The 12,676-nt window shown below is 42.6% G+C and overlaps 1 protein-coding gene across 1 annotated transcript; it reads right to left on the bottom strand.

Moving 5' to 3' along the window:
* Positions 1-9,089: 9,089 nt before the first annotated feature.
* Positions 9,090-10,358, bottom strand: LOC100415824 (BTB/POZ and MATH domain-containing protein 2). The gene has a single exon (XM_044597929.1). The coding sequence runs from the start codon at positions 10,337-10,339 to the stop codon at positions 9,266-9,268; it is 1,074 nt and encodes a 357-aa protein (XP_044453864.1). The 5' UTR covers positions 10,340-10,358; the 3' UTR covers positions 9,090-9,265.
* Between the last annotated feature and the right edge of the window lie 2,318 nt (positions 10,359-12,676).

The following is a 12,676-nucleotide window of genomic DNA, read 5'->3' as shown; positions in this document are numbered from 1 at the left end:
CTCCAACAAAACAAAGGCCCTAGTTGCAACCAAGTTAGAAGACATGCAGTTGCATGCCTAGTGTGGGACATGCAATTGGCCCATCCGACAAAAATAAAAGCCGAGTTGCAACCAAGTTAGAATACATGCAGTTGCGACCATGTTGGAAGACACGCAGTTGTATGACTATAGTTGAGCATGCAATTGGCCCCCTCTCTCTTGCCGCCGCCCCCTTCGACAAAAAAATCCCATTTGCAACCCAGTTAGAAGACATGCAGTTGCATGCCTAATTTGGGACATGCAACTGGCCCCTCTCCTTGTCCGACAAAATGAAAGCCCAATTGCTACCAAGTTAGAAGACATGCAGTTGCATCATGTTTGGGAGACATGCAGTTGCATGACTATAGCTGAGCATGCAACTGGCACCATATTTGGAAGACATGCAGTTGCACCATGTTTCAATGATTCAATGTAAACAACTACTCCCTCCGTCCCATAATATAAGAACGTTTTTGACACTATACTAGTGTAAAAAACGCTCTTATATTATGGGACGGAGGGAGTAGTTAAGTAGGGGTCCCTTCAGAAATCAGGGAGAAAAAAAAGATCAACCTTCAACAAATATATTCTGTGATGGTGAGTATAAACTAAAAAAATAAGGATAAAAAAAACAGAGGCTGCGGAGTTAACGCTGTGATTTTGAACTCCTTCCAGACATACATGCTGATGCCACCTGCCCTGCTCTCGCAGTTGCAAGTGTTCAGACAAACTCTGCAAACCATCTCCTATGCACATAAAAGGGCGCCGAACATAAATGTGTGCTAGTGAGACGCGTACATATTCAGCTAATGATTTTAGTGCAATACTTATATGCTTCCGAATGAAAAGGATTTCGAGATAATGATGAGTTACCATTGGCGTCGCCTCTGATGACCAAAATATATATTTACAATGCGATCTGGAGATAAAAAAGATGAATATGTCAAAAGACCATATTATCTTGATTCATATACAGAAAAAATGAACATCGTACTAATTCATACGATTTCAGATTTTTTTTTTTGAAAAAACATGATGTTGCTGGAAACTTAGTTTCATTAATCATTCTCTTTTGATTCCACAAAAGGGAGATTTGAACATGGTACTGATTAAATAGAGTCGCGGCAAAAAAACTGACAAAACAAATAAACATGCCCACTCCTAGTGATAGATTTAAGTAGTAATCTCTCTTGTTTACAAGGAAAGATTTCAAAAAACATGCTACTGATTAGATAGGGGTTCTGAAAAACAAATAAACATACCCACTCCTACTGATACATTCAGTGATACTCTCTTGTTTCGAGAGAAAGATTTCAAAAACATGCTACTGATTAAATAGGGTTTCAGCAAAAATCTAAATAAACAAACAAGGGACTCAACCACTCCTAGTGATGGCTCAGTAATACATAGGAGGGGATTTGAGTTCAGTAATAATCCTCAAAACATGTAACTGATTTCGCAAAAAAATGTTTTGGCAAAATCATATTCTTCAAGCTACTAATCTGGACTAAATAAACAAACAAGGGACTGAACCACTCATAGTGATGGCTCAGTAATAGATATGAGGGGATATGAGGGAACCACTTCTAGAGACACCAAATATCCTAGAAGAACCATATCAGTGTTAGCACTCACCAGATCGAAAAAGATGCCCAAAAAAAGAATGACTAGCAAAGATTTTATCCTACCAAAAAAATGCCAACTTAGCAGGCCTAAAACACATCTCTCTTGTCACCTACTGATGTACAGAGGGTGTAAAAATGCACTCTACTCTCTCTCTCTCTCTCTCTCTCTCTCTCTCTCTCTCTCTCTCTCTTTACCCCTGGATCAATTACTATAGCAGATTCTTCACGCTAAGAACCCTAAGAAAAACTTCTCTATAGTACCTACAAGCATAAAAAGAATGGTGTTGATACTACTACTTTCAGTACAATCCAAAGGAGAAAACACTTCATCTCAGTCTCTTAGGGATACTAAAATTTTAGTACTACTAGTTGTAAAAAATCTTTACTGGATAAAGCCTTAGAAATAGAGCAAAAATAAAAATCAGAATGACAAAACAGGTGCCACATAAAAAGAGAGCTTTATTTATCGAGGTAAGTGAATCTAGCTACAAGCAAATAAACCAGTTTCATCCTCAAATTCACCACGCCGATACTGTTGATCGACACGCGTGATCGAGGGACACTATTATGCATGAACACACAAAAAATTAAAACTAAAAATAAAAAAGGTCTAAACTCTAGGGACGATTCCATGCTTGAAACTACTAATCAAATAGTACTTGATACAAACAAGATAAACAGGGCAGACAGGAAAGTATGGCCAGACAAAACCTGTATCTACTCTACTAAATACATGGGCAGAGTGACAACTCCAACAGTGCAAGAGACATGTACTTAGCATCGTGCCATCCCAGGATGGGACCTCATGTCCCTGACTCACACCAAGCCCTGCATGGAATTATTCAGACTAAGAAGCAAGAACTGAACTAACTGAAGGTAACTGAAATTAAAGACTAAAATGTAGTTAACTTGAAGTGAGGTCAGCAGCACCTAAGAAGGCCTACCAGCCACTCAATCTGCCCCGCCATGTTAAATTATCTACTCCGTTTATTTTGACCGTTACGTTGACCCTTATTACAAGTGAGGCCCACACATCATTCTTCTTCCTCCTCTCTCTCCCTCTCTGGCATTTTAACAAATACCTCATGTGCATCATCCGGCGAGAGGAACTCGTCGTCGCCACCTCATATCACCCTCCTGGCCTCCGCGCCGCCGCGGCCCCTGGACGGGCAGGTGTAGGTGTCCCTCACCCTGGCCGCCACGCTCGCCTTCCTCTCCCTTTGCTCGCTGCTCCGGGTCGGCCTCCGCCCCCTGCTCTGCATCGACCGTCTCCACCACGACTCGAACGAGGTGCGCGCCGGCTACACCGCGCAGCAGGAGGAGCCAGCAGGAGGAGCAACAGGAGCAAGAGCCCGATGGGAAACCAGAGCAAGGTGAGCAGCACGAGCGCCGGCGACGGCCTGTGGACACGAAGAAGTAGAGGAGCCCTGCAATTGGAGCCAGCAGGAGGAGCAACAGGAGCCGAAGTACGCCGCCGGTCTTGAAAGCCATGTGCGCTAAGTACGGGAAAGAGCTCCGGTCAAACAGCAACATGCCGTCCAGGTTTGCCACCACCATGTCGCCGCTCCGGTCCACAGACGAGCACTTCTCCACCATCAAGAACGGTGAGACTGTCATCTTGGTTGTGTCCACTGCCTGCACGCTCGAGGCCGCCTCCTGGGTCTACCGACTCGAGGAAGCCAGCGTGCATGGCGTCGTCATCGTCGACGTAGAGCGCGACGACCCGCACGCACGCCTCGTCCTCCGACAGCGAGCGCGGGGTCGAGGGCCTTCGTTGGGAGGCGGGCACGACGCCATTCTAGCTTCTCGTGGCAGCAGGGGCCGCCGGGGAGGAGCAGGGGTGGGGGCGGCAGGGCAAGGTGCTGCTCTGGCCGTACTGGCCTCTGCTGTTGCTCGTCGACTGTGGCCGCGGCGGCGGCCTATGGTCGTGCGTGGGTACTGCTGCTCGTCCCAGTGTCTGCACATGAAGTGTTTGTTGAAATGCCACATAGAGAGAGGAGGAGGAAGGTGATACTGACATGTGGGCCCCATCAGTCAACGTAACGGTCAAAATAAACTGAGTTGACTTTCCTGCCACGTCAGCTCTGACACGCTGGTCTTGCATGTCATAAACACGTTTAAAATCATAAAAACGGTCATCAATTGGACTTGGTAGTTTTTTGTCACGAAATCAACACTAATCTGGAGTTTTTGGTCAGTTTTCAAATTATGGTAGTTTTGTGGGACGGATACGTGAAATGTGGTAGTTTTTTGTCAAATACTCTATATATCCACACATACGAACTCCAGAACTAACTATGACGGCAAGACCTACTCGGACTCGGCCTGTTTATATTTTCCTAATATAAACACACGGGCAACCTTGATTCCTATTTGGACACATAACCAAACTAAGCTATCTAAGCCTGCTCGAATACTTGTTGCATGCAAGCCGGACTCACTATGAAATTAACCTACTATCACTCGAACATGAGCAAGCCTAGTAGTAGTATCCAGCGTGGAAACCAACAGGATATACTAGTACACTAAGGGCATTTCTAACCGATTTCTAAAAAAATAGAGAAGTGTCCGGCCTAATAAACCTTAATGGAGTATTTATACAACACTAAATTTTGATCGGTTCTAGCCGATCTCCTAAATTTAGTGGAGTAAAATGTAAGTTTTCATAAATTCAAAATTTGCATGCATTTAAACATAAACATAAGTTCAACACATGGATAGTAGTCTTGACAACCCAAATTAAACATAAGTTCAACATAAATTTAAACTTAAACTAAACTACACTCAAATTCGGTTGAAGTGGAGGTCGAGCCAGTCCTTCCTCGCGAGACCACCCTCGGTAAGAGCTGGGTCCGGGCTGGTGTCGTCGTCGTCATCGCCGGGAAAGACGCTCCGCCACTCCTCAACATTGATCTCCTGCTCGCCGCCATTCTTGTCGCCTTCCGCCTCGTCGTCGGAGATGACTATGACTTCCCCGCCATTGATGGCGTAAATAGCCCGCTCCGCCTCCACGAGCTCCGGGTGTTGCCGGCGGAGGTCCTCCATGTAGGCCTCATCGACGGCCTCCGCCTCGCGGCGCTCCCGAGCCTCTCGGTTCTCCCGCACCATCTGAGTGCTCAACAGCCCCGGCTCCGGCAGGACGAGGCGGACCGGCGCCATCCCGAACGGGAAGTTCAGCCGGACAATGGCGACGTGGTACTGGACCTGCCACCAGTCGTACTCCATGGTTGCGAGCTTGGCCGTGTGGAACGACCCGAGCCACCTCCATTGGTGGGTCTCCCGGTCGTTGATCTCCGCCACCCACGTCCCCCACGAGTGCTGCCTGATGCCGAGGTAGGTCCTCGTCGGCGGCCACGACGGAGAGAGCTCTGGGAAATCCTCGAATCGGGTGGGGGCGGGCGGATCGGACGAGCGGTGGTGGTTCGAGGATGCGCCAGTGGACAATGATCCGCGGGCGTGGCGGCACGGTTCCGCGCTGCGTATCGGCGGCGGGGACTTCCGGCCACCGCGTATGGTCATTGGGAGGAAAGGGGCCGGCAAGGAGAGCGGGGGACGCGTCGGCGGCGGGGCGAGGGGAGAAGAGGAGGAAGAGCAAAGGAAGAGATTGTTACTCGGCCGTCGCGAGCCAGAGTAAATATACTCGTGGGAATAAGGAAGGAGTAAATTTTTTACTCCACTAATCAGTATATGAGATCGGCTAGGTGCGACCTAGAGGAGAAAAAACACAAATATATTCCCTTATGGAAGGATAAGGGGTCGGTTAGAAATGTTGCAAGCTCTTGCACATAAACTTCCTATACAGACGTGCCTACTTGCAAGGGAGTACAAAGCAATACGTTCGAACTGATCATGACCGGAATCCGTGACTTTGCCCAGTGCCGGTTCGTTTGTGGACTACATGACATCTGGCACCCTCAAACAAATTGTTGTCGAGTACCTTGCCCCGGGCCCACACATAATTTGGTTGCTCGAAAAGAACACATAATTTTTCTTTTTCTTTTCTTCTCAGCTCCCTAGTTTCTTTTATTTTGTACATTATTTGTTTCTTTTTTCTTTGATACTCCATTTATTCTACATTATTTGCCTAATTTTCTTATATTATATGCATTATGGCGGTCATCACCGCGCTAGAGGCGGGCCGTCCTTGCTGCTCGGCTACATTGGAGACTACGGATCACCTTATCTTCCATTGCGAGTTTAAAGTGCGGTTTTGGCAGCGCCTCGGGCTATCTCCGACCGGTACCTCGGTCAGGAATCTACATCTCTTTGACGTTGCTCCGGGGTTTACGGTTGGATCACCTTCTGCTTGTTTTGCTCCTCGGTTGCTTGCATCTGCGGAAACGACAAAATGTCATGGTCTTCTAGGAAGACACACCCTCTCTAGATGCCACAATTAATGAAAATTGTCGCGATGACGCGGTCCTATGAAAGTCCAGCATTCTAGTTGACCATTGGAGCCACGTCGACGATCGGATTCGCATGTTCATGTCTTGTTAGTTTTTCTGGGTTTGGTGGTTTTGGATCCGCCTTGTAAATTACCCCTCTCAGTACAAAAACCTAGGCGTTTTGGCCTTTTCTCTAATGCCTCAAAAAAGGGCCCGCACGTTGTAACAAAAAAAAACATAATCTCCGGTGGTCATGACCATATTTGGCTGCATCACCGAGATACATTATAACTCTCAATTTTGTGAAATCATGAACATTCTTTTAACTCGTAAACATATTTGTAATCATGATTTTTTTTTTCAAATTCATGAACGCTTTTACTAATTTTGAACATTTTCCAAAATTAAAAACAGTTTTTGAATTCATGAATATTTTGTTCTATTTGCAAGCATTTTTATAATAAAAGAATTGTGAACATTTTGTCAAACAATTTTCTTGAATCGGCGAACATTTCTAGAATTGACAAAAAAAATTGGAAATTGGTGGACCAATTTTAAAAAGTGACGCATATTTTTTTATTGAACTGACATTTTTAAACGCGTGATCATTTTCTGAATCAACGAACATTTAATGAATGAATAAACTATTTTTTAACTCATGAACAGTTTTTTTCTATTTTTAGGATATTTTTTCATTCATGAACATTTTTTGAATTGGCGTAATTTTGTTCGATTTAATTAACATTTTTTAATACATGAACTTTTTGAAAATATTTGAACATTTTTTGATTTTCTGAACATTTGTTCTAAAAATTTCGAACATTTTTTGAATAATCAAATATTTTTTACAAAGTTCTGAGCATTTTTTAAACCCACATACATTTTATGATTTATTAAAGATTTATTTCAAAATTATCAATTTTTATTTACGATTTTTTAATGAAATACCAAATGATTTAAAGTAGAAAAGAACGAAACGAAAAATAAAAAATATGTAATTTAAAAAACAGGCTGCCCGGATATAGTCAAACGAGAGCGCTGCGCCTTCTCCCAGCGCAAAGAGCCCAATATAGTTGGTCCCTACAGTATGGGCCGGCCCAAACGGGGGATTTCCTGTGTAAAATGTTATTTTATTTATCACTTATACGTGGCATTGGTGGGCAATATTTTGCAACTTTGAGGGTAATTTTTATGACGTACCACTAGAAGATAGGCATTTTATTATTAAGGTATAGATAAATCAGGTGAGGGATTCATGGAAGAAACACAACTTTTCTTTATGGATTTTCCCACTTGCCTCTTTTTTTTTTTGAGGAAAGGCCATCATGGCTAGCTTTATTGAATTAAAACACGCTTACATCGTCCACGAGTTCCCTCATCAAGAAATCGGGAGGCTCGTCCAACCAACTAAAAGAGGACTTATTACGATAACTATGATTAGCTAGCACATGCGCTACATTATTACATGATCGTAAGCAATGCTTAAAGGTGACCTTTTCAATAGAAGAACAAATATCTATGCATTCTGCAAATACGACTGCAGCTTCATCCCACCATCTTGTTTGTCCAGAGCAGAAATTAATGACTTGAAGGGAATCAAACTCCGCTTCTATCCTACTAAAACCAAGGGAATTAGCGAATAGTAATCCATCTCTCATGGTCATTGCCTCCGTGGTGATAGCATCGGCTGCAATAGCAATGAATTTGCAGTGAGCCGCAATAAAATTTCCCCTGTTGTCTCTGAGAATAGCTGCAGTTGCACCAATGCCCTCATGTGCAAAAAAAGCTGCGTCAACATTAAGTTTTATGAATCTTGGGTCCGGTTTCCTCCATTTTGTTTCAGGCAACTCGGTCATTCGGTTAGAGGCATTTTGGAAATTCCTCACAATGGACAGGACTGAGATAGGCCATCTCCATGAGGGTGGGTATGTTTCACTGTGTGTGGCCTGCCTCCTAATCCACCATAGGTACCACGCTCCCACCAAAATGGCCTGTTTAAAATTGATGTTCGGATGCATATATAGATGACTGTCCGGAAGTGACAGTATATGCGCGACAATGATCGATCCCGATCTATCCACTGGCAATGACTGATTCACTAATTCCAGCAAGCCTAGTCGGTCCACAAATCCCTTGCATGCGTGCACTAGAATAGAAGATGCTTGATGTCCTCCGCCCCCTGATGGCAGATTGGGCAGGCTCCATTAGACCCGACATGCCTATTAGTGAGGATAGCTCGTAGCGGGATGATTCCTCGTAACAACCTCCATCCAAATACTTGAACTTTACGTGGAACTGGGAGTTTCCAAAGTGTACTCCAGACTGCCAGAGGTGTGGATCCACCAGGGTTCTCCATCCTAGTTGTATGTGCTCGAAAAGTATGCATCCATTGTAAATGGTAAGCTGTGCGAACAAAGAAAATACCAGTCCGGCTTGGTTGCCACGCAATAAAATCATCAAAGGCATGGAGATTGATAGGAATCCGTAGTATTCTGCGAACATCTACATGATAGAAAATATGTTGTAGTAAGTCCTCATCACAAGTGCCCGTCATAGGATCAATTAACTCACACACCCGTGTCAACACTGTTTGGCCCCGAGGAGTGATAACCTTCAAATCAGAACTAGCTGACTTGAGGCATCTTTTTCTCTATGGATTTTCCCACTTGCCTTTTTTTTGTGAGGGTTTTCCCACTTGCCTTGTACTTGCCAAATTGGCCACACGACTCTACAAACCCCAAAAGACTGACTAGCATCACAAAAGGAAAATTTGTGAGTCCTCTTTCAAACTTACTCTACATAATGTAAAGATTGCCGACGATTTGAAACATCCAAATATTTTGTAAATCTTAATTTAGAAATGGATCTGAACGTGCAGTTTTACAAAAGAAATGATGTTTGTTTGTAATTAGTACACTTGAAAGTTGTTCATTGGTTTGAGTAATTCTACAGATCTACATTGCCACAATACTCAGATAAATGTTCTTACCGTAATGATTTCAATCGGGTAGAAATTATTTGAATAAACTGAAGAATGGGAAAGTGCACAGACTGCAGAGTATTATCCCCTTCAGGAAAGGAATAACCGAGACAATTTGTTTTGCCAAATGTGCCTAGAAGTAGTACTAAAATAGATATGATGAAAATAGCGTCAAAATGCATACACCAACGCATAATATCACGGTAGAACATAGAAATTGAAATGTAGATGATGGATTGTTTGTCCTCTAGACAGGACTAGTCAGTAAGAGAAATTTTTTCCAATATGTCCTTCATGAGCAGAGGACAGCTCGCAACCAAATGCTTAAATCCATCAGTTTCCATAACAGCTTGTAGAACATTCTGTGGAGCCATGAACTCAACACAAGCTTCTTGGAGATCCTTGCAATGGTGCTGCTCTGCTAAAACCAATGTTCTTGCAACAGTCTCGACGTCAATGCTCTCACAGAGCTTGCTTTCACAAAGCGCCACTAACCCATCTAGTCCATACTGATCCGCAGCAACTAGCAAGTGCTGAAGCTTTGCCGTGTTCCAATCTTTGGAGTGTTCATCATGAGGCATGGAATCCGTGTACACAAAGTGAAGAAGCGCCTCGAAGATTGGGGGCTCCATGTCGACAACCTTGATGCTCTGTGCTGCCTTCTCCTTCATGGGACCAAACAATTCTGCCTTGAAAACCGGAGATCTTGCAGCCAGCAAACATCTGTGAGCATGGAACAGGTTGCCACACACACTGAAGGTCACATCTCCTCCTTCTCCCTTCTTACGCATGTCTTCCAGCTGGTCTTGCAGACTCCGCCCCGGCACAAGAACACGGCTCCTCTTGACCTCAGTGCGGGGTTCTCCGATCACGGTGAGAACACACCGTATAATGAAGCTCCCATTGCTGTCAGACCATGATTTCAGCCACGATTTCCCGATGAACTGAGCATAGCCCTGATAAACGCATTTCGGAGTGAAGGTATACTTCATCTCCTCAAACTTGGTGACCTGTGTTCCACTTTTGTCCAGCAAGTTCAAGGTGAACCTTGCTCTGACATCCTTTTCTGGGCTAAGACAGTTCAAGAACGCCGAAGCGTTGCCGAAACTGCCATGTCTCACGCCGTCCGGGAAGAAGCTGATCGTCCAGTTAAAGCCGCCGACGCTGAAGACCGTCGAGCTGACGAGCTTTTCGACGCCGATGCCGTGGAGCAGCGGGTAGCTTGTCACCTCGAAATCGTGCGTCGCGGTGACGCTCGGCGTCAGGCATCTCGACGAGGTCTTGGGCAGGCACTGGCCATGGCTAGCTGCAGCGGTGGAGTTGCTGGCCATGGCGAAAGCGAAAGAGGAATGCGAGGGACGTCTCAGGCTAGCGTAGGGCTTTTCTAGGCGAGGGAAGTGAAGGCGCGGACGCACGCTCGCATGGGAAGTTGGAAGTCGTTTAGTTTCCCGGTGAGCGGGGTATTAACTCGGAATGCATACCGTCGTCGTTTGAGCGGAGTAGTTGCAGTGGGAACAGAAACGAAATTCAATCGATTAAACATATATAAATGAATTATAACTTCGTGTTCACATGAATCGTTAGTTAGCGAGAAGAGATGTGAAAGGCACACGATACCAAAGGGATTCATCACGCCAACACCAACTGGCGATGCACCGCATGCACAACGTGTCCGTAAGGAAAAAAATTGCAAAAAAAAAACATGGGTAAGGAAGACGAAGAATATTTTCGATAAGAAAACCAGCTCCGGCCATCTCATAAAAGACTTCGGGGCTGTTTGGATCCTAGCCCACGTCTGTCCAACCAAAATATTGGCGTCGACCAGGGCTTCACATCTCGTTTGGATGAGCTCCCACAGTTTAGCACGCCAAGCCCGCCGTAACGTTTTCCCGTTGTTTCTGCGCCAAATCGTTGGAGAGACGTGGGCGGCCGATTTGCTCGCCGATATTTTGACGCGCCCCAGCACCCGCGATTTGGCTGGATGGACCTGGACAGTAACCAAACAGCCTCTTTACTTTAGAAAGAGGAATCATCTTTTTTTAGCAAACGAAGAGGAATCTCATGGAAACCTAGGATCCGCCCACATGCACATTGGCATCCAGAAAATGCCAAACAAAACAAATAATCTGCATCTATTCAACGACTTAAGAGCAAATGTTAAATCTCGCTTTTTGCGAGATGGAAGTCATGATCACCTGTCGCACTCCCACTATGAACCAGCCAAATAACATGTGGTTTAAGAACCTTCCCTCAGCCGTTTTGGGAACCTCCCAATGGTTTTAGGAAGGTTCCAAGCGGGTTTTTCCTTTTTGCTTTTTCTATATTTTCTGTATTGGTTTATAATGGTTATTTATTATTATTATTATTATTATTATTATTATTATTATTATTATTATTATTACCACATGTGTCACGTGGTTATTATTTATTATTATTATTTTTACTGTTCTGCCAAATACATGTCGATAATTTATTGAATATTTTCAAAATACAGGGTAATTATTTTATAAACACATATTGAATATTTTCCATAAATGTTACATTTAAAAAAACACATAAACATTTTTTTAGTTTTAAAGATTAATAAAAATTCATGAGAATTTTCCTAAATGGTAGTATGAAACATTTTTCCAAAATTACGCAAACAAAAATCTAACATTGTATATTTTTTTGAACATGTTTTAAATGCGTGGAAAATTCTTGAATGTGATGATTTTTATTGGTACAAATATCTTTTAAAAATTACACGAATAAATTTGCAATACATGAAAACAACATGTGTAGTGAACTTTTTAAAATTAAGCAAAGTAAACTTAAATTAATTGTGTGTGTGTGTGTGTGTGTGTGTGTGTGGCCTTGGTGATGGTTGGTGCTTTTGGCCATTGTGCCAAGGTCATCTTCATGTTAAGATAGGAGACGCAATTAACTAGATGATAGGGTTTTTTCTTCTTCTCTGTATTCTCCGTTTTTAATCTTTTTTTCATTTTCTTTTGTTTTATGTTTGATTTTCTTATTTCTTCTTACGGTTTTTTCCCATTGCTATACTTTGTTTTTCTTTTGGTTTATCTTTGTTTCTTTCATTCATTGTTTTATCTATTTTTCTTTTCCTTCTCATTTTACTTCATTTTTCTTCGGTTTTTTGCTTTCTTTCTTGGTTTCCAATTTTCTTTTGCTTGTTTCTTTATTCGATTTCACATTTTCAATTCTTTTTTGCATTTTTTCTTCGGTCTTATTTTTCGTAATCTTTTTTCTCTGGTTTCTTTTCTGATTTTCATTGTTTTTATTATATTTTCCTTTCTTTCGGTTTTCATTCTACATTTTTTGTATACGCAAAAAACTTTAACACATGTTTAACATTTTCAAATATAAGTTTAACATGTTTTTTACATGGTCAAGATTTTTTCTAGACAGATTTTTATATTTTTCAAATGCTTGATTAACATTTTCTAAATACAAGATTAGTAGGTCAACAGTTTTTCTATACATATTCGAAACATTTTCAAATGCTTTATTAATATTTTAACGAGATTAAAAAAATTTAATATATGGTCAACATTATTTCTATACATGTTAAATCTTTTTCCAAATGCTTGATTAACTTTTTTTCAAATGCAATATTAGAAGTTTTTAATACATGATCAACATTCTTTCTATATACATTTAGCATT

The sequence above is a fragment of the Triticum aestivum genome, chromosome 2A (genome assembly GCF_018294505.1).
Source record: "Triticum aestivum cultivar Chinese Spring chromosome 2A, IWGSC CS RefSeq v2.1, whole genome shotgun sequence".
NCBI lineage: Eukaryota > Viridiplantae > Streptophyta > Magnoliopsida > Poales > Poaceae > Triticum > Triticum aestivum.
This window is presented reverse-complemented; position numbering and strand designations above follow the sequence as displayed.